At 39.2% G+C, this 21890-nt stretch overlaps 1 protein-coding gene across 2 annotated transcripts in view; it reads right to left on the bottom strand.

Moving 5' to 3' along the window:
- The window catches only part of MOV10L1 (Mov10 like RNA helicase 1), a 65217-nt gene that overhangs the window by 14181 nt on the left and 29146 nt on the right, over positions 1-21890 (bottom strand). The window contains exons 11-22 of one of the 2 annotated variants that reach the window (XM_070755382.1): positions 19866-20043; positions 19433-19503; positions 14901-14992; positions 13837-13895; positions 10808-10920; positions 8325-8409; positions 7947-8125; positions 7282-7428; positions 5320-5441; positions 4569-4668; positions 2516-2680; positions 892-1065 (exon numbers count right to left, since the gene is read on the bottom strand). In XM_070755382.1, the coding sequence (XP_070611483.1) occupies positions 892-1065; positions 2516-2680; positions 4569-4668; positions 5320-5441; positions 7282-7428; positions 7947-8125; positions 8325-8409; positions 10808-10920; positions 13837-13895; positions 14901-14992; positions 19433-19503; positions 19866-20043 (1485 nt within the window). The remainder of the gene's footprint in view (positions 1-891; positions 1066-2515; positions 2681-4568; positions 4669-5319; positions 5442-7281; positions 7429-7946; positions 8126-8324; positions 8410-10807; positions 10921-13836; positions 13896-14900; positions 14993-19432; positions 19504-19865; positions 20044-21890) is intronic. The other variant, XM_070755383.1, reaches the window with a different exon arrangement.

The following is a 21890-nucleotide window of genomic DNA, read 5'->3' as shown; positions in this document are numbered from 1 at the left end:
CATTCCCCTTGTTCTATTTTATAGCAGTCGCCATCAAATTTACATAGTCTTTGAATATATCTTCCCACTTTTAGAAGGATTTGGATGCTAAGGCATTAAAAAAAACCTCAACAATAAATAACCAGTGAAAAATAGGAGATACTGTAGTATCTGTAGTATTTTATTATTTGTGTCTGCTCCAGAAATACTTTTTAATTTAAATATTTGTCCCCATGCTTTCTAGAACATAAACTTCATTTACAAATTAGTGAAAACAGCTTTCATTGGCAGAGTGACATCACCATATCTTCATTATACTTAAGATGAAATGTGTGAAGGCAGAAAGCCTAATTAAAACCCTTTTACATATGGTTTTTACATAATTCTTTAAAGCAACTAGAAGCAATATTTAAAATGTTATTGTGCCATGCCCGAGACACTACTCAGTGAGGTTTTCTCAAAGTGGAACAGTAGGTTGCAAAATTATCCTGCCAAGATAAATCACAATAACACATAAAATTATAAAGAAAAGAACATTTATATTAAACCTCTTGTACTCAAACTAAATGATATCACAGCAATCTAAATAATGTGATATGCTTATTGATTTACATACCTTTCTGTATATCTGAGATTTCTAAAATCAATCTATTTTTAAGTACTGTATTTATAAACATAATTATTTGTTAACAATAATTATTATTTTTGTTATTTATTTGCAAAAATTATTAGTTTGGCGATGACATATGACGTCATTGGGTGGGGAAAACCGTGGTATAGGGGAAAAAACCGTGAAGTATTTTTTAATTAATATTTTTTGAAAAACCGTGGTATAGGCTATTCGCGAAGTTTGAACCTGCGAAAATCGAGGGAACACTGTATAATGCAATGAATACTGATTTGTTTACATACCCTCATCCCATGAAAAATCAGTGGAAAGCCTTTCTTTGGCAGCTTCTCCCACCCCAACATAGAATTTGCCACTGAAGGATCAGCACAGACTTCTAGTTCCTTATGATAAAACAGCTTGGATGGCAATGCAAGCAATGTGCCATGCGATCTGTAATTCTTCACAAGCTTCGTAATCTGCAAGCATAGAACCAACACCATAACACAAAAATGAATACGGCTACATTTGGAAGCATTAACATTTTAATAGGCCAGTCGAGTTCTGTAAAGTATATGGACACCAAAGAAGTCTAAATGGCTCCCGACTAGGTTACATTTAGCAGATCAGGAGGACATTGTTTTCAGTCTCATTCTGAGTAAGTAATATGCAGAATTAAAGGGAGCCACCATATTCTCTCACTCATCATTCTAACACATGGATTCATCCATATCACCGACTTTCCTATACTAACACAAAGAAATCTATCCAATTGTGAACTCAACCTCCATGTAGTAATTAAGTTTGGAAAATATTTTTATTTATTTATTTTTCATACTTCTCCCTGAGAGAGGGACTCTGGGCAGCTTAAACACTATAAAAATGCTTCCTTTTAAATGTTCAACTTTTTATAATGTTTAAGGATGATTAAACACTGTTAATATTTCTTAAAACATGAAGGGGGTGTTTCAGGGCACCAGCCAGACCCTCAGCTGTGTGCCCCTCTGCATTCCTCTTGGCTTCAACCATATTAAACTTTTAAAGTATTATAGTATATGGGGGTAGCAAAAGGAAGACCAGATCCAACTACTGAAAATTGTGTGGGCTGTTATCTCCTTCTCTATCCACAATTAGGAGTCCCTGTGATTCAGCTGCACATGTTTTACAATATATGGTACTATTTTTTGCTAACTTGTATACATGTGAGACTGGAACACAAATTGCTCAGGTCTGAGTAATAGAAACATTGCTTCCCAAGGTGATTAGTCAATATCTCCCATTACATAATTTAGCAATTAGATAACTAGATAAGAACGTGGTGTTCAAGATTTCCCCCCCTCTTCTCAAGAACCATTTTCTATTTACAAACCCGAGCCTCCAAAACTGTAACCGGAAAATGCAGGGAGAAGCCTCTGTGGGGCCTCTCTAGGAATCTCCTGGGAGGAAACAGGGCCTCCACCCTCACTGTGGTTTCCCCAATCGCAAGCATTATTTGCTTTTACATTGATTCCTATGGGAAAAATTGCTTCTTCTTACAAACTTTTCTACTTAAGAACCTGGTCATGGAATGAACTAAGTTTGTAAGTAGAGGTACCACTGTATTTGCATATTGCCCCCAACAATCTGGGTTCTCATTTTATTGACCTCAGATGGATGGAAGCTTGAGTCAATCTTGAGCTCTGTCATGATCAAACTCCAGGCTGTGGGCAGACTTAGACTGCAATACTGCACTTTAGCCACTGTGCCACCTTCACATGGAAGTCCATATACTGCAACACTACATTTAACCAAAATTCATTAAGAATATACACAAATTTGCCATATTAGCAGCAATTTGATACAAATGTCTTAGATTTAGGCAACTTCCACCCAAAGAATCTGTCAGCTTGAAAGCAGGTCTTGACCACTCTATTCCCCAGTTTCACTTACCAGCAAAGGATTATATGAGCCATAGGGACCAAAAGCATCCTCATCTCGCAGGTACAATGGGCGATGCATCAGTCTCTCCAAGAAAGAGATGCTTAATCCGTAAAGCATTGCTATCTTAGATTTTATTATTGGACCTAGTTGCATGGGATCCCCTGAAAGTATGATCTTTAGATACAGAACATGTTTTTAAAAATAGGATAACTTGCATTTATTTATTTATAGGATTTGTATGCTGCCCCTCTCCGTGGACTCGGGGCGGCTCACAACAAACATAGAATACATAATAAAACAATTTGATCCAATTAATAACAGTTAAAAAGCTTAAAAACATCCTAAAAACGTAAAAGCATTCAATTAACATTCACTCAATCAATAGATCATTCTGGCGGCAAAGATGAGTTTTCAAATCCAGGAAGGACGTCTTTGTGACGTCAAAGCTCCACCCATGGAATTCCCTATTGGGATTCCCCACCTCCTTTCCAGCCTCCAGATCGGCCGAAAATGCCGCCGCTGATCACAAAAACGGCGCTCCGCCGGGTGCCGCCACCCGGCTGTAACCTTCTGAAACAGCCGAGCGCTTCTCGGTGGCCTCCGGAACCTGAACCTGAACTTTTGGGTTCGGCGTTCGGGAGAACACCGAGAAGCCCCCCGGCTGTTTTAAAAGGTGATAGCTGGGCGGCGGCGCCCAGTGGAGCGCCATTTTGCGATCTGCAGTGGTTTCGTAAGACGAAAAAAGTTTGTAAGAGGCAAAAAATTTCCGAACCCCGGGTTCGTATCACGAGGGGTTCATATCGTTCATATCACGAGGTACCACTGTATTTCCTTATGAAACGGTTCTTTCTTATGTCTTCTCTGGCTTTGAATTTCTGTACAGCAGTGAAAATGGAGGCTATTTTGAAAGGGTATTCAGAGCCATGCCAGCTACACTCATGGGTGCCTATGATTAACGTCTCTGGATAAAGATTACTACTTTTATTTTACTCATCCTGTTTGACTAGTGCAGGGGTAGGCAAAGTTGTCTCTTCTATGACTTGTGGACTTCAACTCCCAGAATTTCTGATCCAATCACGTTAGCTCAGGAATTCTGGGAGTTGAAGTCCATATGTCATAGAGGAGACAACTTTGCCTATCTCTGGACTAGTGTATACTTTTTCTTCTGTACTGACTGCATTTATTGCTGTAAACTAGTGTGAACTATAAGATTGGATTGGATAGATAAAAGATTACAAAAACATAACGAAGGGCAACTTGGATGGAGGGGATAATCAAGAGAAGAAACAGATATGAAAGATAAAACGATCCCTAAATCAGTGATGGCGGATCTATGGCACGGGGGTGGGGGGGTGGGAGCCATATCTGCCAGCCCCGGAGCGGTTGCTGTAGCTCAGTTCCAGCACGCGTGTGCGCACCGGCCAGCTGATTTTCGGCTAGCAAGGAGGCTCTGGAAAGCATTTTTGGCTTCCAGAGGGCCTCTGGGGGGGATCGGGAGGGCATTTTTGCCCTCCCCAGGCTCCAGGGAAGTCTCTGGGGTCTACGGAGGGTGAAAAACGGGCCTACGGGGCCCATCAGAAGTTGTGAAATGTGCTGTTTCTGGCCTAAATAGGGCCAATTTTTACCCTCTACCCAGCCATTGAATTCTGGGTGTGTGTGCACGCACTTTCAGCACCAGAGGGAAAAAAGGTTTGCCATCACTGCCCTAAACAAAATTAATGATATGGCCATGGGCAAGACCATGATTATGAAAAACCACTGGCATCCATATTCAAGAGTTTCCTCTCTTCCTTTTTAAACAAAACTTAGAGAAATGGGATGAAAACTGAACTTGTGACAGTCCAGTACCAAGATATGGATGAAATGTTTAAAACAGGCATGGCTGTTTTTCTAGTAACTGGGACAGTTCCTACTACATATTTGAGATACATTAGAGCAACAGCATGCAAGCAGTATCTACAAACAGAATTTTTTCCCCTCCTTGGAGAACATCAAACAACCTCCACACAACAGACACAAACAATTAGATACAATCAATGAGATAAAATAAAAGCGTACGTACTTGCCCACTAACTTCTGAAATCAAACCCAGAGGGATTAGGCTTTCTGGTTCATTTGCCTGCCCCGCTTCATCCACAAACACATGTGTAAAATGTCCAAACCTAATATTGTTGAATAATAAAAATTGGAAATACTTGTTGTATGCTCAGCATTCTCAGATATCACTTTAAAATAATAATGAAAATTGTATCAAAGTAACATTGGTTAAAACAAAAGGGTTTACCTTCAGTTAAGCCCATTATAGATTTTTGCAAGTTACTATATTTCCAAGATCATTGAGGTTCATAGTATAGTATTTTCAGTTGTCATTGAGTACAACTTCAATGTGAAAATAACAAGGAATGGTAATTATCCAATTTTGATTGTGGGTTCCTGAGAACGTCTTCATATATCCAGATTCAGATATATTGTGGTCTTAATATAAATGTACCACTGAGCTACAGTACGAATGGATAAACATCTCACAGTGGCAATTATAGATTCGACTTGGAGGTTAATTGTGAACATTTACATGCAATATATGCTTATTACATATTTTTAATGACAGAAAGAAACTCATCTTCTTCATTTATCAGGATCTTTTCCCACTTGGATTAACTCCCAGCCATTTATCAGTTGTGCTGAGGCAGTTTGTTGTCCATTTACCTAGTTCAAGTAATAGCTTTTTGCTTTCAATTCCCTTCTCTATAGGAAGTTACTAATATTTGTATACCCTACTTTTCCTGGAATAGTCAGAAAAGATTACACGGTACCTTACTCCTATTTGGTAGAACAATCCTGCACTGCTGCAGGTCACAATAATTATTCGAAACCGAGATGCTTCGTGAATATCTTCTCCATCTTTGCAGTAACACTTTATTATCTCATCAAGAGTCTGTCAATACAAAGAAGCATGTGTTATTAATATGCCTACCATCAGTTTACACATTTTCAAGTGTAGACACAACTCATTATTTCCAATGTATGGTATTTATTATATTATACTCTGAAAGGAAGGCAATGCCTCTCATATAATGAAGCATCCCTAATTCAATTTGAATCCTCCTCTCAAATATTTTTGCTCTGATGCACCATGTCCCTTCTTGAAAATCTGGGATCGCAGTAGATTTTTGTCTATGTTCTCTATATTATTATTATTATTATTTATTATTATTATTATTTAGATTTGTATGTCGCCCCTCTCCGAAGATATTGATTTTGACCTCTTTGTGTATTGTTACGTCATGTTATGTTCTCTTTCTACCTTTCATTGCTGAATTGCTTAGATGACATTCCAGCACCTGCTCAGTGGAATAGTACTGTACTTTTGAAATACACACACACACACACACACATATTGATTACATGTTAATGCTTTTAGTTGAATCAACATCATATATTTACATTCATCTCTATATTTTCTATAATTATACATTTATGTATATAAAATAATAATAATAATAATAATAATAATGATGATGATGATGATATATTAGATTTGTATGCCGCCCCTCTCCGAAGACTATTCCATCTCTTTTTGTGAATTCTCATTCCTTTTCTGTATCCATGTGTACCACGTTGTCCAGCTTGAATAATAGCCCAAGTCTTTTTGGTCATTTAACTCCATAGTTAATCTATCAATTTCTTCGCATTTGTATTTTTTTTAATTACTTCCTTAATCATCGGGTATCTGAGAGTTCTTCCATTCTTTTTTTCTGTTGTCCAAAACATGATGGAGGTTACAGAGGAATAAAACTTATAGTAAGTTATATCAATGAAAGACTAGAAGAATAGATATAGGACTACAATAAATCAAAGAAAGAATAGAAGAAAAACTATAGGAATAGAAGAAGGATATATAAAGAGATATAGGAGAGACAGTAGAACGGGATGGAAGGCACGCTGATGCAGAATAGCTCGAACACAATTCTTGCACTGTACTAAAATACGCGCTCACGTACGCAGACATGCACACATACAGATTCTGAAGAAGTTCAAATAGGTGTAATCCTGCTACCCTTTAAAGTGGCCTTGATGGAGAAGGGAAGAGTGCTGTCCATGTGCTTCCCTATTTTCACCATCTTTTATTTGGCTTTCATGTACTAGATTTTGTACAAAATTGATTCATACATCAAGAAGTTACAATATTTCTCAGTACGAAATGACATAAGGAATTACTGTGTAAAATTGTACCTTTACATAGTGATTCCTTATGTCATTAAGTTGTATCTGCTGTTTTAAAAACTGCACAATATATTCATAAGGCTCTTTACTTCTGTTCTTCGTAAATAGATTCTGCAACAAAATTGCATAGGTGTAATGCAATTATGAACTAGTTTCTGTACAGGATTTATTTTATCTGGAAGTTCTATTGTTCTGAAAATATCCAACTCAAAGAAAAATATATTTTTTTTCTATTAAACATTAGAACCTGATAATACTTCTGGCCTGATGGAAACCTTGGAGAACTATTCCCTCAACTATTTCTACATCTTGACTCCAACATTTCTTATGCAGAAACTGACCTATTGAACCTATGATTTCAAATTCAATTTTTCATCAGGAGAGAAAAATTAACAAGTAACATTTTCAGATGGCAACAGAGTACTGTAACTTGGAAAAACAACCACCATTCAGTTAAAACAAGTATAATTCCCAGCTTCAAATGCATTATTTATGTAATGACGAGACAGAAAGACTTAAAGAGCAAAAAAGTCATTTAGATACATTTTTACCTCTTCGTTTCTGTTCATTGCATTAACTCTGACCATAACTCCTGGTTTTAACAACTTGGTCTCATGAAGTCGTATACAAATAAGATCTGTAGCGCTATTGGATGGTGCACAGACTAGTAATCGGCTGCTTGGTAAACTAAAATATATCTAATTAGACAAAAACAAGCATTCCTATGTTGTATGTTAACTGATATACAGTGAACAGTTACATGGTAATATTTAAGAATTATGTTGAACCAATTAAATTTCAATGTTATTTTATTTCCATGCTAATGCATAGAGTACTGAAGACTGAGAAGACATTAACATAATATTCAGAATATTTCAGTAAGCTACAATTATGCACTGGTGCTTTATTTTGCTATATTGAGCCACCATAAAGAGTAACAGTTTTCTGTAGCATCCTTTTTCAAACATAACCAAAGTCAGATTACTGTAATTATTCTCATGATATTTTAATACAGAAAGTGTCTTGTTATTTTCAAAGCATTCTCATGCATATTAAAACTCTGTTATCTACAGATGAGAAAATCCACCAGCAATTCCTATCTTCCACAGCAATAGGTATTCATTCACAAAATATACCGGTATTCCCAAACATCATGGATGAATGATTTTTAATGGAGTTTTAACATTATTAAAAATAGCAGACAATTCACTGTTACCTGCAAAATTGCTTCAATAATTGTGACAGTTTTGCCAGTCCCTGGTGGCCCAAATAGGATATAAGGAGTTGGACGACATTCACCATTAAGAATCCTTTTAACTGCAATTTTCTGATGCTCATTCAGCAGTGGATTGAAAAAGTCACAGCCTTGTGTATTCCAAGTTAGCATTCTATTAACTATATTCAAAATTATATAATTTAATGAACATATTATAGTGCACATAATTAAAAAAATGTAGAAATGTCTCTAAATACATAGCCATTTTAAATATGTAACAATCAAGTATAGATCATTTGCTCTTTGATATAGCGAAAATCAACAAGCATTTAAAAATGCACCTTCTAAACCACTTTATCCCAACAAAATGATACCTACTTCTTTGTGTGGCAGTAGTAACTATATCAGAAACAACTTCTTTTTCATTTTCTGGCATTCCTTTTTCCTTTGTTATTCTTTCTTCCTAAAAACAGCAAAACACAAAAATCAATATTTATAATGTTTCATTCAATCCACTTTAATAAAGTGATTTTAATGTAACGTAAAATATTCACAAACAGATTCTAAAAAGTTATTGAAACACTTATCATTACTAACACTATTAATGTACCTAAATACAGCGTTCATATGGAGATACTGTAGTGCACATGTACTGTACATTCTGACATCACTGAGGATTGTTACTGATGCCACTGCTTCCAAGCCTAGGCAAACTATACCAGATGCTATTGCTTGTCAAGACATGTGCTAAGGTTTAACTTCAGAGTTATTAAGTAGTTAAAACTTAGCTTAAATACTCTGCAAAAAAATGTCCTAACTTTTCTGCTACTGATAAATACCAATTATCAGCAGATTGCAAGGTACAATTTAAAAAGCTGGCCACCACCTTTAAAACTTCAGGTTGTGTGCCAACTGCAGCGTCTCCTGGCTCAGGAGTCCATGCATTGTCATTCAAGCCTCAATCATCTCGTAGTTGGATTACTGTAATGAGCTCTACATGGAGCTACCCTTGAAGAGCATTTGAAAGCTACAGCTGCTGCAGAGTGCACTGGCGTGGGCAATTCTTGGGGTCCCAATGGTGGACCATGTAATACCACTGGTCCAGGAACTAGCAAAGGAGGCATACTGCGGACCCTATCGGCCAGAGTATTCTGTCTGGGTCTAAAACAGCCTTCACTATCATTGTACTTGCCCTTTGGAACATCCCCCCTCCCCCGAGTGAAGTCCACTCCAAAGGAAGGGGTTTATGTTGGGTTGGTTGATAAATTAATATCAGATCTCTCCCTGTTCATCCTAATCATAGAAACATAGAAGATTGGCAGCAAAAAAAGATCTCATGGTCCATCTAGTCTGCCCTTATACTATTTCCTGTATTTTATCTTAGGATGTATATATGTTTATCCCAGGCATGTTTAAATTCAGTTATTGTGGATTTACCAACCACGTCTGCTGGAAGTTTGTTCCAAGCATCTACTACTCTTTCAGTAAAATATTTTCTCATGTTGCTTCTGATCTTCCCCCCAACTAACCTTAGACTTTGCGCCCTTGTTCTTGTGTTCACTTTCCTATTAAAAACACTTCCCTCCTGAATTTTATTAACCCTTTAACATATTTAAATGTTTTGATAATGTCTCCCCTCCCTTCTCTTTCCATCTTTTAGCTATTCTATTTTGTATTTTCGTACTTTTGTAGTATTTTATTTATATAATTTTATTTTTTAATATTGTAAGCCTAGCAGTGTTAAGACAGGGGGCAAATAAATTGGATAAACATAGAAATGAATCTCAATACGTGGATATCTTCTGTACTCCCTTACCCTAGGGACATGCTGCCCATCCATTAGATATAGATCAGAAATCTTTCTTTGGGCGCCAGTCCCTGGCAAATGTCATCTTGAAGGTCAATCTTTTCGCCTATGTCCTTTTCTCTGAAATAGCATTCCTCTAGAGATCAGACTGTCTTCCAGATATTTATAAAGATACTGATCTATTTTATCTTGGAAAGCAATATCTGGTGCCTAGTTTGTTATTGTTGATGAGGATAATGATTATATAGAAACAAAGAAATCTGACGGCAGAAAAAGACCTCATGGTCCATCTAGTCTGCCCTTATACTATTTTCTGTATTTTATCTTAGGATGGATATATGTTTATCCCAGGCATGTTTAAATTCAGTTACTGTGGATTTATCTACCACGTCGGCTGGAAGTTTGTTCCAAACATCTACTACTCTTTCAGTAAAATAATATTTTCTCATGTTGCTTTTGATCTTTCCCCCAACTAACTTCAGATTGTGTCCCCTTGTTCACTTTTCTATTAAAAACACTTCCCTCCTGGACCTTATTTAACCCCTCAACATATTTAAATGTTTCAATCATGTCCCCCATTTTCCTTCTGTCCTCCAGACTATACAGATTGAGTTCATTAAGTTCGTTTTATGCTTAAGACCTTCCACCATTCTTGTAGCCCGTCTTTGGACCCATTTAATTTTGTCAATATCTTTTTGTAGGTGAGGTCTCCAGAACTGAACACAGTATTCCAAGTGTGGTCTCACCAGCACGCTATATAGCGGGATCATAATCTCCCTCTTCCTGCTTGTTATACCTCTAGCTATGCAGCCAAGCATCCTACTTGCTTTCCCTACTGCCTGTCTGCAATTATTGTATATGGCTAATTTTATTGGAGGATAAGGTAAATCTGATCTGACTAATTAGGATTGAAGCAACATATAAGACTAATAAAACAAAATATAGTTAAATAACATGTTAGCTACAATAGCAAATGAACACATTTCACATTTTTCTTACAACACCGCAGCAATAAATAAATTAATGGAGAGGTAGATTAGGGGCAGGAGTTTACCTGAGTTTCTTGAGTAACACTTTGTTTTGAAATGCTGGAAGAACACTCTGACTCATGCTGCTGCTTCTCCATAATTTGTGGTGGTTGTACAATAACAGCATCAGGAAACAAAACTTTGAAATAAAAGAGCAAAAGAAAAGGAAAAATAAGAATAATAAAAATAAGAAATTAATATAAGCTATTGTTGTACGGTGTTTCCCCTATAAGACATGTCTTGATAATATGTCCGACAGGGCTTTATGGGACATGGCTTGAAACAAGCCCTGCCCTGAAAATAAGCCTCCCCAAATACTTTCTGGGGAAAGGGAGGACATGCTGGGAGCCTCTCTTTTTCCTCTTTTGACCAGGAGAGTGAGAGCAAGTGAGAGGCAGGTTTGCACATAGCCCATGGGACTAGTTCAGCTCTTCTGGGGTCTGACTACGTCAGTGTGAAATGCGCTCCTACCTGCAAAGAACAGGAGGCGAGCATCGATCCCTTCATCACAGGTAGGAACACGTTTCAAAACGCTGTTGAAAGCAGCCCAATGTAGCTGAGCCAGTCCTGTGGGGGGTGCGTGTAACTACCTCTTGCTTATTCTCTCTCTCTCCCGGCCAAGAGTGACCGGCTCCCAGACAGGAGAGCGAGAGCAAGCCCCGTTGGCTCTGCTTCCTGCTGACCCTTCAGCTCTGCCTTCTGCTGCCACCTTCTTTGCTCACCTCCCATTATTCCTTTGGCTCTGTCTCCTGCCACCTCCTTCGCTTGCCTCCCACCGTCCCTTCAGCTCTGCTTCCTGCCACCGCTGCCTCCCTCCCTCGCTTGCAGCAAAGAGCGGCTCACAGCCATGAGAGCGATAGCAAGCCAGGTGGGTGTGCACACGTCTGGCAGGACTAGCTTGCTGGCTCCTCTGGACTCTGCCTACAGCAATTTAAAATGTGCTTCTTCCTGCGATGAAGAGGAGGCAAGCATTGATCCCTGCCTCCACGCAGGCAGGAGTGTGCTTTAAAATGCTGCTGCAGGCAGTGCAGAGCAACTGAGCCAGTCTGCGGGGTGTGGGTGTATCCGCCTCTCGACTGCTCCAACACAATGTCCCTCCCTCCCATCTCTTTGTAATCAAACTCTAAGGAGGGAGAGAAGGAAGGAGTGCACACACGTGGGGAGGAAGAAAAGGCAAAGAAAGGGGGGGGGGGAGGGAAACATAAACAAGCAGAGAAAGCAGAAGGAGCCGCTCAGTTGCTTCTGGCCACCTGCGCTGCGCCTGGTGGGTAAGGGAACCAGATGAGGCTCAAAGCCATTTAAAACTCAGCTGTCTCTCTGTGGCAAGGAATGGAAAACAGCATGCATTAAGTTCTCTGGAGGGCCAGGGGGTTTGCTAATGGCCAATTTCATACCATTCTTTCCTCCAGCCTCGTTTCTCTTACGGCACCTCTCCCCATCCGCAAAGACATGGAGGGTTAAAGGATAGAGAAGGGCCAAACCATTCGATAGTGAAAAATAAACCTTAAAGAACACTATAAGACCCTCATTTTCTAATGCCATATTGCAAATGCCACATTTCACCAGTTTACTGTCTGAAGTAATCCTTTTCTTTCAAACTTTTTTTCTTTCTCCTTTCAAGTAAATAGAAGTTCATTCCAAGTTCACAGCCTTGAACACATAAGATGTTAATTTTATTTTATTTTTCAAAGTCCAAGGCCAGCAGCTAAATAACCATCCACAAAAAACTTCCACTGTAGTAATTCCTCCAACCAGCAGGTGGCACTTCTCATTAGTTGATGTTTAATTAAATCAATTTTATTAGATCAAATATTTCGCTTCAAAGTTAAAGAACAAATATAAGTTATCAAACATTGGGCTTTTGCAACATTCCTTAATATTTTTCCACTGCAACATTAGGTGCTAAATAGCTGTTTTGTCTTCATTTTCCCCAGTCTTTTTGTTCCTGTTTGAAATCAGCAAAAAAAAAGTCCCAAACTTAAATTCGGCTAAATAACTCACCAGCACAACTTTTAGTCTTCTTTAACTTTCCAGCACTTTTCTTTGTTCCTCTTTCCATGTGTCTTCCAATCTTCAACATAAATTGATCTTTCCGTTTGCAGCCATTGTGGCTTGAATGGCTTTTGCAAGCTCATTTCCATTTACGCCAGTTGAGGGCCCTAAGTCGGTTCACTATGGGGTTTGCCAACCTCAAACAGATTGCCAATAATGTCCCTGTTCTTCACCACCTCTCTAGGGCTGTTCCGACCTGGTTCTGACTGAACCAGGTACCCAAGCAACAGGAATTCAGAGTTCCCTGCAGAATGTGGGGAACTCCATGTCGCCGTGGTAATTGGCCATGCCCTTTTCTAAAGAAAGACAGACTTCTGCTGCTTCTGCTTTTGGCTGCATGGAAGGAAAGCAGCAGAAGTCTTTCTTTCTTTGCCCCAAACTCCGGTTCTTCAGCTTCCAAATCCAACCAGGGCAGGAGCTGCTCTGGACAAGCGCTCTTTACCCGGCGGCTTCTGTCTGTCCTGATTCTTTCCTTTGTTGCGACGGGTGTCTCACAGTGGGGAGGGTTGAGAGACGTGTGTCCTACCTGAGACTTGTAGATCTGTTGCATTCCTCAGAGTTGTTCCAGGCACGAAAGCCCATTGGACTTGTAAAAGAAAACTTCTCATGAAATTGAGAAGTTTGATTGAACTCACTAGACTTTTTTTTGCTGGTATAATGGGCTTTCTTCCTTGGACACAATGCTGAGGAACACAATGGAGCTACAAGTCCCAGGTAGGACATGTGTCTCAGTGGGGTGCAATTTGGAGGTGGCAGGTGAGGTGCCTCCTGCACCCCCCCCCCCCCAAATAAGCCATCCCCGATAATAAGGCCAGGAGCATTTTTGGGGGTGGTGTAAAAAAATATAAGCCTATCTTGTTTTCAGGGAAACACGATAAAAGATGTTAAAAAGGTCCAACAAAAACCTACCTCAATATACCATGTCTACTGAAATAACAACAATGAAAGAAAAACTAGACTATTACAATTTCAGCAAAAATAAACAAGTAGGTAATACATATACCGTTTGCTCCTAAACTGATGGCTTGTTCTAATGCATGATGGCTTCTCCTAGTTGTTATCCTGTGGAAAGTTCAGAAAAAACATAATATTAAGAGATTAAAAGAGTAAGCCTGACCAATATATTATGCTCAAGAATGCTGTTATATGTCTGTGATAGTTGGAAAACATGTCTAAATCCATTAGTGTTTGCTTGTATTTCTTGCCCTAGTAGATGCAAAACAAACCACCTATCAAAACACTATTGTTCATCATTTCCCTAAATTTGGAAAGGTGGGTGGAGGACTGTGCCTACAAATGGCTTATTATTAGAATTGGTGCCAAAAGATTCATATACCGTAAGTAGTCAAAAAGTTGTATGAAATATTTGAAATCTGATATTAAAAAATAAATTCAAAACAGATATAATTAAGGAACAAAAGCTGTGAAATGGCAGCAGAGACATTGTATCAGTTTGATGTGAAGGTACCTAACAAACAGTCTGAGAAAACTAAAATCAAGGAATACTACGTAATCCACCAACCCATTTAAAAAATTATTTTGTTAGACTGGATTATTTTGGGATTCTTTTAAGATTAAAAAGTAGCAGAGTGAAAAATTTCTTGAGCTTTTAAGAGATTAAAACAGCCTTTTCAACCTTGCTATGTATTTTTGTCCAATAAGTGTTATATCTTAAGATTCTTGATGAATGCATTTTTTTATGCACAGAGCATATGCACCCAAGACAAATTCCTTATGTGTCCAATCACACAGCCAATAAAGAATTCTGTTCTGTTCTATTCATTATCAAACTTATGTTAGCAAACAGAGATGTCTCTTTGACCATTCTCATTTTTTTAAAAAAATACTCAGGATTTGCATAATGATAATTAAGAGAAACCTTCAAACAAAAACAATCATGGTCTTCTGTCATTGGCTACAAAATAATCTCACCCTTTACCAATATGAACATTATTTTTTTAATCCATTTTGAGTGCTTGAGAGAACCACAATGTAGTTTCCTGAACTGGCAAAAACATACATAGTATGCTTCACAATGAAATGAGATGCAAGTATTCGAAATAGTACCTGCTATGAACAAATTCCACATTCATAGGTTCAAAATTATATGCCTGCACAAAATCTGTGTTGACTTTCAGGGTAACATCTTCCTCATAAATCTATATAAACAGAAGAAACTAATTATTTCACTATATACCCAGACTTAAAAAAAAAAAAAACCTTTAACTTAAGGAAACACCAAGAGTTGAATTTTAGGTCCCTACACAAATGACAGATCCTGTGAGAAAAGGAGGTTTTATTCTTGTAAGAAGTTAGTACAAGAGCATAAGTGAAGCCGTGTTTTTCAACTTTAATTCTGCAAAAAAAGACATTTTGCCTGTCAGCGATTCCTCACTTTCTAATAAGCAGAATATGTTTTTGTAGAGAAGTATATGGGAAGGCACATATTGAAAGGAAGTGGCCAAAGATGATATCAGATTCTAGTAAAGTTCCAGTCTTCCAGGGAGTTTGGATGATGAGATGGGAGGAGATGGGAAGAGTAGGATGGAAACATGCTGTAAAGTACTTGAAGGATGTTATGCCCCGTTTTGATTCAGAGACTATATTCTCTGACCATTGTGGGGACCTTTGGCAAAGAATAAAAGCTGTTTGGTGGCATACTAATCTAATATATTATTTATTATTTATTATTATTATTATTATTGTTGTTGTTGTTGTTGTTGTTTTTACTTGGACTCCTGTGAAATTACTTAGTGAATTTCTATCACAAATCTGGTGCCCAACGTGGGGCCTGGACCTCCTTTTTGGGTAAGAGAGAACATGTGCACACACCCTATTTTTTGATGTAAGACATGTGTTTATTTTTATAAAGGAAATAGGGATAGCATTGGGAGATTGATTGTGATGTCTGTGGCTGTGCTGAGATTAACCCTGTCCGCAGAGATGTCTCTCTGTGTGTAGTACTAACAGGAAGAAGTGTTCAGAGGAATAAAAAAAAAAGAGTCTCGGGTGAAATGGGGACTTTGGTTACTAACAATTCTAATGATAAAAAAGACATACTCATTGGCTTAGTCTCTAGAGGAGAAATAAAAGATGATTATGAATGTTGTTAACAGAATGTTTGTTTTAGTGGAGATTGGGATTCTGATTTCTATTGCGTGAATGCTTTAAACTTAGAGTGTGCCTGAAATCAACAGTGGTATGTTCACTTTTGGTATTGTCCCTCTGGTGCTTTATGAGACAGAGGAGGACAAAAAGGATGTGATCTTTTGAGGTTTGCTCCTTTCCCTTTGTGCAAGCTGAGGGAACTGATTGTATGCAAGAAGCAGCTACAGGCAGGCAGGGATTTGTAGAGAGAAGTGACAAATGTGAAAGGAGATATCCAGTGCTCCTTACCTCTTCTGACTTAGGCCTCTTCTGACCTAGGCCATTACAAGTTATGCATGGTATGACTGTGTGTATGTTTGGTTTTATAATAAGGGTTTTTAGTTGTTTTATTATTGGATTGTCACATGTTGTTTTTATTATTGTTGTTAGCCGAGTCTACGGAGAGGGGCGGCATACAAATCCAATAAATTATTATTATTATTATTATTATTATTATTATTAACAACTATGTTTTCAGTTATAAGAAATGTATTTGGCACAGATAGAACTTTTGTGACACCTACCAATAATAATAGGTAATAGGGGAATCTTAAATATTCCTCCTCTGAAGGTACTCTTGAAGGAGGGTAGAGTCTGTAAAAGTGTGATGAAGTTTTTGGTGTGATTATTTTTGCTTTTGAATGGGCAGATTCAGATACACATGGAAGTGGTGTGCGTAATCACAGGGATTTACTGAAAGTCCTAATTTATTTGGACAGATATTGGAACAAGCGTCGAGGAAGTTTAGTCCATTGTTGCGGTTGTTGCAGTATGTAGATGATTTGTTATTGTCAGGAGAGGAGACAGGTGAGGAGGAGCAGGGAATAAATGAGTTGTTTGATTTCTGGGAAGAAAAGGCTTGAGAGTGTCAGTATGTAAATACTGAAGTGTATTTCGGACATTTGTTTGGTCAGGGTTGTAACCAGATAAAGCCAGAAAGGATAGGAGACATAGTGATCAATGCTTGGCCAGGTTTTGGAGCTGTGGTTAGGTAAGTAATATTTTTTTATTAAAACCACGGTTGTTTTCCACTGCTTGAGGGATGAGTTACTAGATGCCGAGGGAATTATACTGATTAATTGGGAGGAAGATGTTTGTTGACAGCACAAATGTGTGTGTGATATTTTTATCAAGGGAATTTTTATCAAGGGAAAGGAAGGACTGTGTTGAGAAAGTAGATCTGCAAAAGAAAGTGTGTGAGGGTGGCATGGATTTGTTTATTAACAGATCATTTCGAGGGGTGGATAAAGACATACTGTAGCTAGATGATTGGAGGCCACAGCCAATACTGAGATTGAGTGGTCGGCACAAATATGTGAAGTCTTTGCTTTGTTTCAAGCTTTGAAGCTGTTGGCAAATTTATTTTATTTTTATTATTTATTATTTAGATTTGTATGCCGCCCCACTCCGCAGACTCGGGGCGGCTCACAACAAAGTGAAACAATTTAAAACAAATCTAAATTACAGTTTAAAAATATTTAAAAAACCCCATTTTCTAAACAAACATACATACAGACATACCATTCATAAATTGTATATGCCTGGGGGAGATGTCTCAGTTCCCCCATGCCTGACGACAAAGGTGGGTCTTAAGGAGCTTACGAAAGGCAAGGAGAGTAGGGGCAGTTCTAATCTCCAGGGGGAGTTGGTTCCAGAGGGTCGGGGCAGCCACAGAGAAGGCTCTTCCCCTGGGGCCCGCCAACCGACATTGTTTAGTTGACGGGACCCGGAGAAGGCCCACTCTGTGGGACCTAATTGGTCGCTGGGATTCGTGCGGCAGCAGGCGGTCTCGGAGATATTCTGGTCCAGTGCCATGAAGGGCTTTAAAGGTAATAACCAACACTTTGTGACCGGAAATTGACCGGCAACCAATGCAGACTGCGGAGTGTTGGTGAAACATGGGCATACCTAGGTAAGCCCATGACTGCTCTCGCAGCTGCATTCTGCACGATCTGGAGTTTCCGAACACTTTTCAAAGGTAGCCCCATGTAGAGAGCATTACAGTAGTCGAACCTCGAGGTGATGAGGGCATGAGTGACTGTGAGCAGTGAGTCCCGGTCCAGATAGGGCTGCAACTGGTGAACCAGGCGAACCTGGGCAAATAAAGTAGGTAATATCTATATGGATTCTAAATATGTTTGTGGAATTTTACATACCTTTGGGAAGATTTAGGTGGAATTTAATAACAATAAGGAAAGGAGCTAAAGTAACTAAAGCTTATTAAATCTGTATTAAAGTCAGCTGAAAAACCAGAGTGGCTGGCTATAAGTAGGCTAGTGGATGAAGCTGCAAAAGAAGCTGCATGGCAGTGAAAAGAAACAGGCAATGATGATAATTCCCACTCTTGAATGGGATGTTAATCCTAAATTTACCTGGGAGGAAGAAATATAGATGGGAAATTGATGACAAAGAATGGTTGGCAAATACAGTAGAGCCCCCCAGGCTGGCTGCCACGTTTTAAAACACGCGCGCCACTTCGCAGCTGTCTCCTGAAGCCGGAACGCTAACTTCCGCGTTCGGTTTCAGAAGACAGCTGCAAAGCGTCGCGCGTGTTTTAAAACGTCAGAGCCGGCCTGGGGGGCTCGGGGAGAAGCCCCCGAGCCCCCCAGGCCGGCTCTGAGCCCCCGAGCCCCCCAGGCCAGCTCTGACGTTTTAAAACACGCGCGCCGCTTTGCAGCTGTCTTCTGAAACCGAACGCGGAAGTTAGCGTTCCGGCTTCAGGAGACAGCTGCGAAGTGGCGCGCGTGTTTTAAAACGTGGCAGCCAGCCTGGGGGGCTCGGGGGCTTCCCCCCGAGCCCTCCAGGCCGACTCTGACGTTTTAAAACACGCGCGCCGCTTTGCAGCTGTCTTCTGAAACCGAACGCGGAAGTTAGCGTTCCGGCTTCAGGAGACAGCTGCGAAGTGGCGCGCGTGTTTTAAAAGGTTGCAGCCGGCCTGGGGGGCTTGCCAGCACCCCCCCAGCACCCCAGGCCGGCTGCAACCTTTTAAAACACGCGGGATACGAGCGCCAAGGAGCTGTCTCCTGAAGCCGAGACAGCTCCTTGGTGCTCGTATCCCGAATGTGAGCTCGGGAGGCGAACAAAAATGTCGCTCCCCTCCCAGCTCTTATCTCGAGTAGCTCGTAAGTAGAGCTGCTTGTATGTCGAGGTTCCACTGTAGTGGATAAATCCATTATGAGAAATGTATTCAAATGAGTGCATTTGGAATTCTTTTATTAATACCTTAACTAAAGTTCCAAAAATTGCAGGAACTGAACATATATAGGAATCTGTTATGTAGTCAGTAAATTTGGAGTTTAGAAAACTCCCAAATTGAAGGATACAATTATATATCACTAACATGGAACTAATTCCTAATAATAGAAGAATTATTTTTAAGTAAATATGGCTTAGCTACATTATTAAGACATAAATGTACAGAAAATAAGCCAAAAAAGAACTAGTTAACTTACCTCAGTGATATATGTAATATAGTGGATTACTTCTCCAAAATAGTCCTGGGTCTTCAGTATCACTTTGTCACCTAATTTGAAGTGTATATGTTAAATTATTTCCCTTGATACCAAATATAATAATGTAATTCTACAGGGAACAGAATTAGGAAATCCAACCATATCACTATATTGAAGGCCAAACAATTATTAAGCTTATTTTTCTCAATATTTTCCTGAAGGTCCAAAAAGAGGGCAATACTCGACATTATAAATAAAATTCTTAAAAAACATGTATAATACTAATAATGATGGAATCCATTAGGATCTTATAGGATCCAAATCAAACTTTTAGCTGTGCTTCAGCTAGGCAGAAAAGAGGTTTGAAGACTGCAATTTATTGCTTTTGTATATAAAATTATTGAAAATTAATGAAATTATAGAAAATACTTACCAATGAATAACGACGGGCAGCCCTCTATGACTCCTGGCACTTCAAGTACTAGGAAATTTCCATTTTTTTCCAAAGTGACTCCACACATGGCAAAGTTCTTCAGCTCCATCTCTGAATAGATATCTTCAAGCCACAAAAGAGTAGAAAAGTTTGTCTTATAGTTAAATAGAGTTAAACCCTGAAACACAAAGAGTTGAGAAAATTTAAATTACAGGAACTGTAAATCATGGTGAACAACCAGAGGCATATTTTATTTTATTTTTATTTATTTATTTTGTACAATTCACAATAATACACAATGAATGTTATAGAGGATATAGTAGAGAAGAAATACGAGATATAGGAGAGACTATAGGACAGGGGACGGAAGGCACTCTAGTGCGCTTATGTACGCCCCTTACTGACTTCTTAGTAATCTGGAGAGGTCAACCGTGGATAGTCTAAGGGAAAAATGTTGGGGGTTAAGGGATGATACTACAGAGTCCGGTAATGAATTCCATGCTTCAACAACTCGATTACTAAAGTCATGTTTTTTACAGATCTACAGTCCTTCTCAGAAATAGTGATGCTGCTTTGGGCTCTGAGGAATGACATCTCAGAAACATTTAGGTTAGCAGAGGTTCCCCATGCCTACTCTAGAAACTATAAACTTCCAATCAAAGACATGGAAGTGCAAGTTCAGTGAAGTAAAAGGCACCATGTACATCTACAAATTGTGTGAACATCTTTCAGTTTTAAGTTTCACACTCCATTACAAGCCAAAGGGAAGAAAATAATCAGTAAGGGGGAGGGGGGGAATGAATCAATATTCCAAATAGCGTTTTATGGTATCTCTTTAAAACCAATGAATGCTAAGGCAGTTAAGTCTCTTCTGTTGATTTCTCTAAGGGAAGGCAGAAAGTTAAAATCATTTCTCTCCTTCCATAGTGATGATGCAATCATTTCTGGAAGTTTTTTTTAAAGTCTCCTTTTAGATTTCTGGCATATTATTTCCTAATTAACAATGGTTTTTTTTAATCAAGCGGGCAGCTTTGACTCCTGGTGACTGCCTGACAAATTGCAGACATTGTCTTGGCAAGATTTCATAAATGGTTTGTCCCTGCTTCCTTCCTAAGATCACCCATTTGGCTTTGGGCCTAAAATGGGACAATAAGTCACAGCCTCCCAATTTCTAGTCTGGTACCTTAACCACGAGATCAAACAGGCTCTCAAATTAGACATACTCTTTTATAAGAATCCATTCTAAACCAACTGTTCTTCTAAGCTAACACTTTGCAAAAAAATTCCCTCCCCACCCACTTTACCGTAGCCCAGAAAGAACCGTTGAACCTACCTGAACGGTCTTCTCGATGCACTGAAAGGAGAGTCCAACATGAGTAATTCTCTAGTCCTATTGGTAGAGACTGAGTTTAAATTAACATATTAACTAGGCACCGCCCCCTGCCTGCCCCCGTGAGCTCAGTTTTAAAAAACGAAGATAACATAACAGCGGTCCCCAAACTGCGGCCCACTGAGGCTACTTATCCGGTCCGCGGCACAAGATTTTACACAGATATAATAAGCTCCCGAATCTCCTGTCCACTCACCGCGGTCTGCTGCTGAGCGTCTGGTGGCGGCGAGGTTTTTCTTATTTTGAATGCTGTGCGCTCCCCATACCCCTGCCAGCCCGCCGGGGATGGGGGGGGGGAGGCCACAACCGAGAGGCTCAGCACCGGCCCATCCGCAGAAATACGAGATATAGGAGAGACTATAGGACAGGGGATGGAAGGCACTCTAGTGCGCTTATGTACGCTCCTTACTGACTTCTTAGGAATCTGGAAAGGTCAACCGTGGATAGTCTAAGAGAAAAATGTTGGGGGTTAGGCGATGATACTACGGAGTCCGGTAATGAATTTCATGCTTCAACAACTCGATTACTAAAGTCATGTTTTTTTACAGATCAGTCTCTACCAATAGGACTAGAGAATTACCCATGTTGGACTCTCCTTCCAAGTGCAGTGGAGAAAAGCTATATTTTAGCTATTC

Source organism: Erythrolamprus reginae, chromosome 6 (genome assembly GCF_031021105.1).
Source record: "Erythrolamprus reginae isolate rEryReg1 chromosome 6, rEryReg1.hap1, whole genome shotgun sequence".
NCBI lineage: Eukaryota > Metazoa > Chordata > Lepidosauria > Squamata > Dipsadidae > Erythrolamprus > Erythrolamprus reginae.
Note: the sequence above shows the minus strand (reverse complement) of the source record. Positions and strands in the feature narration are given on the sequence as shown.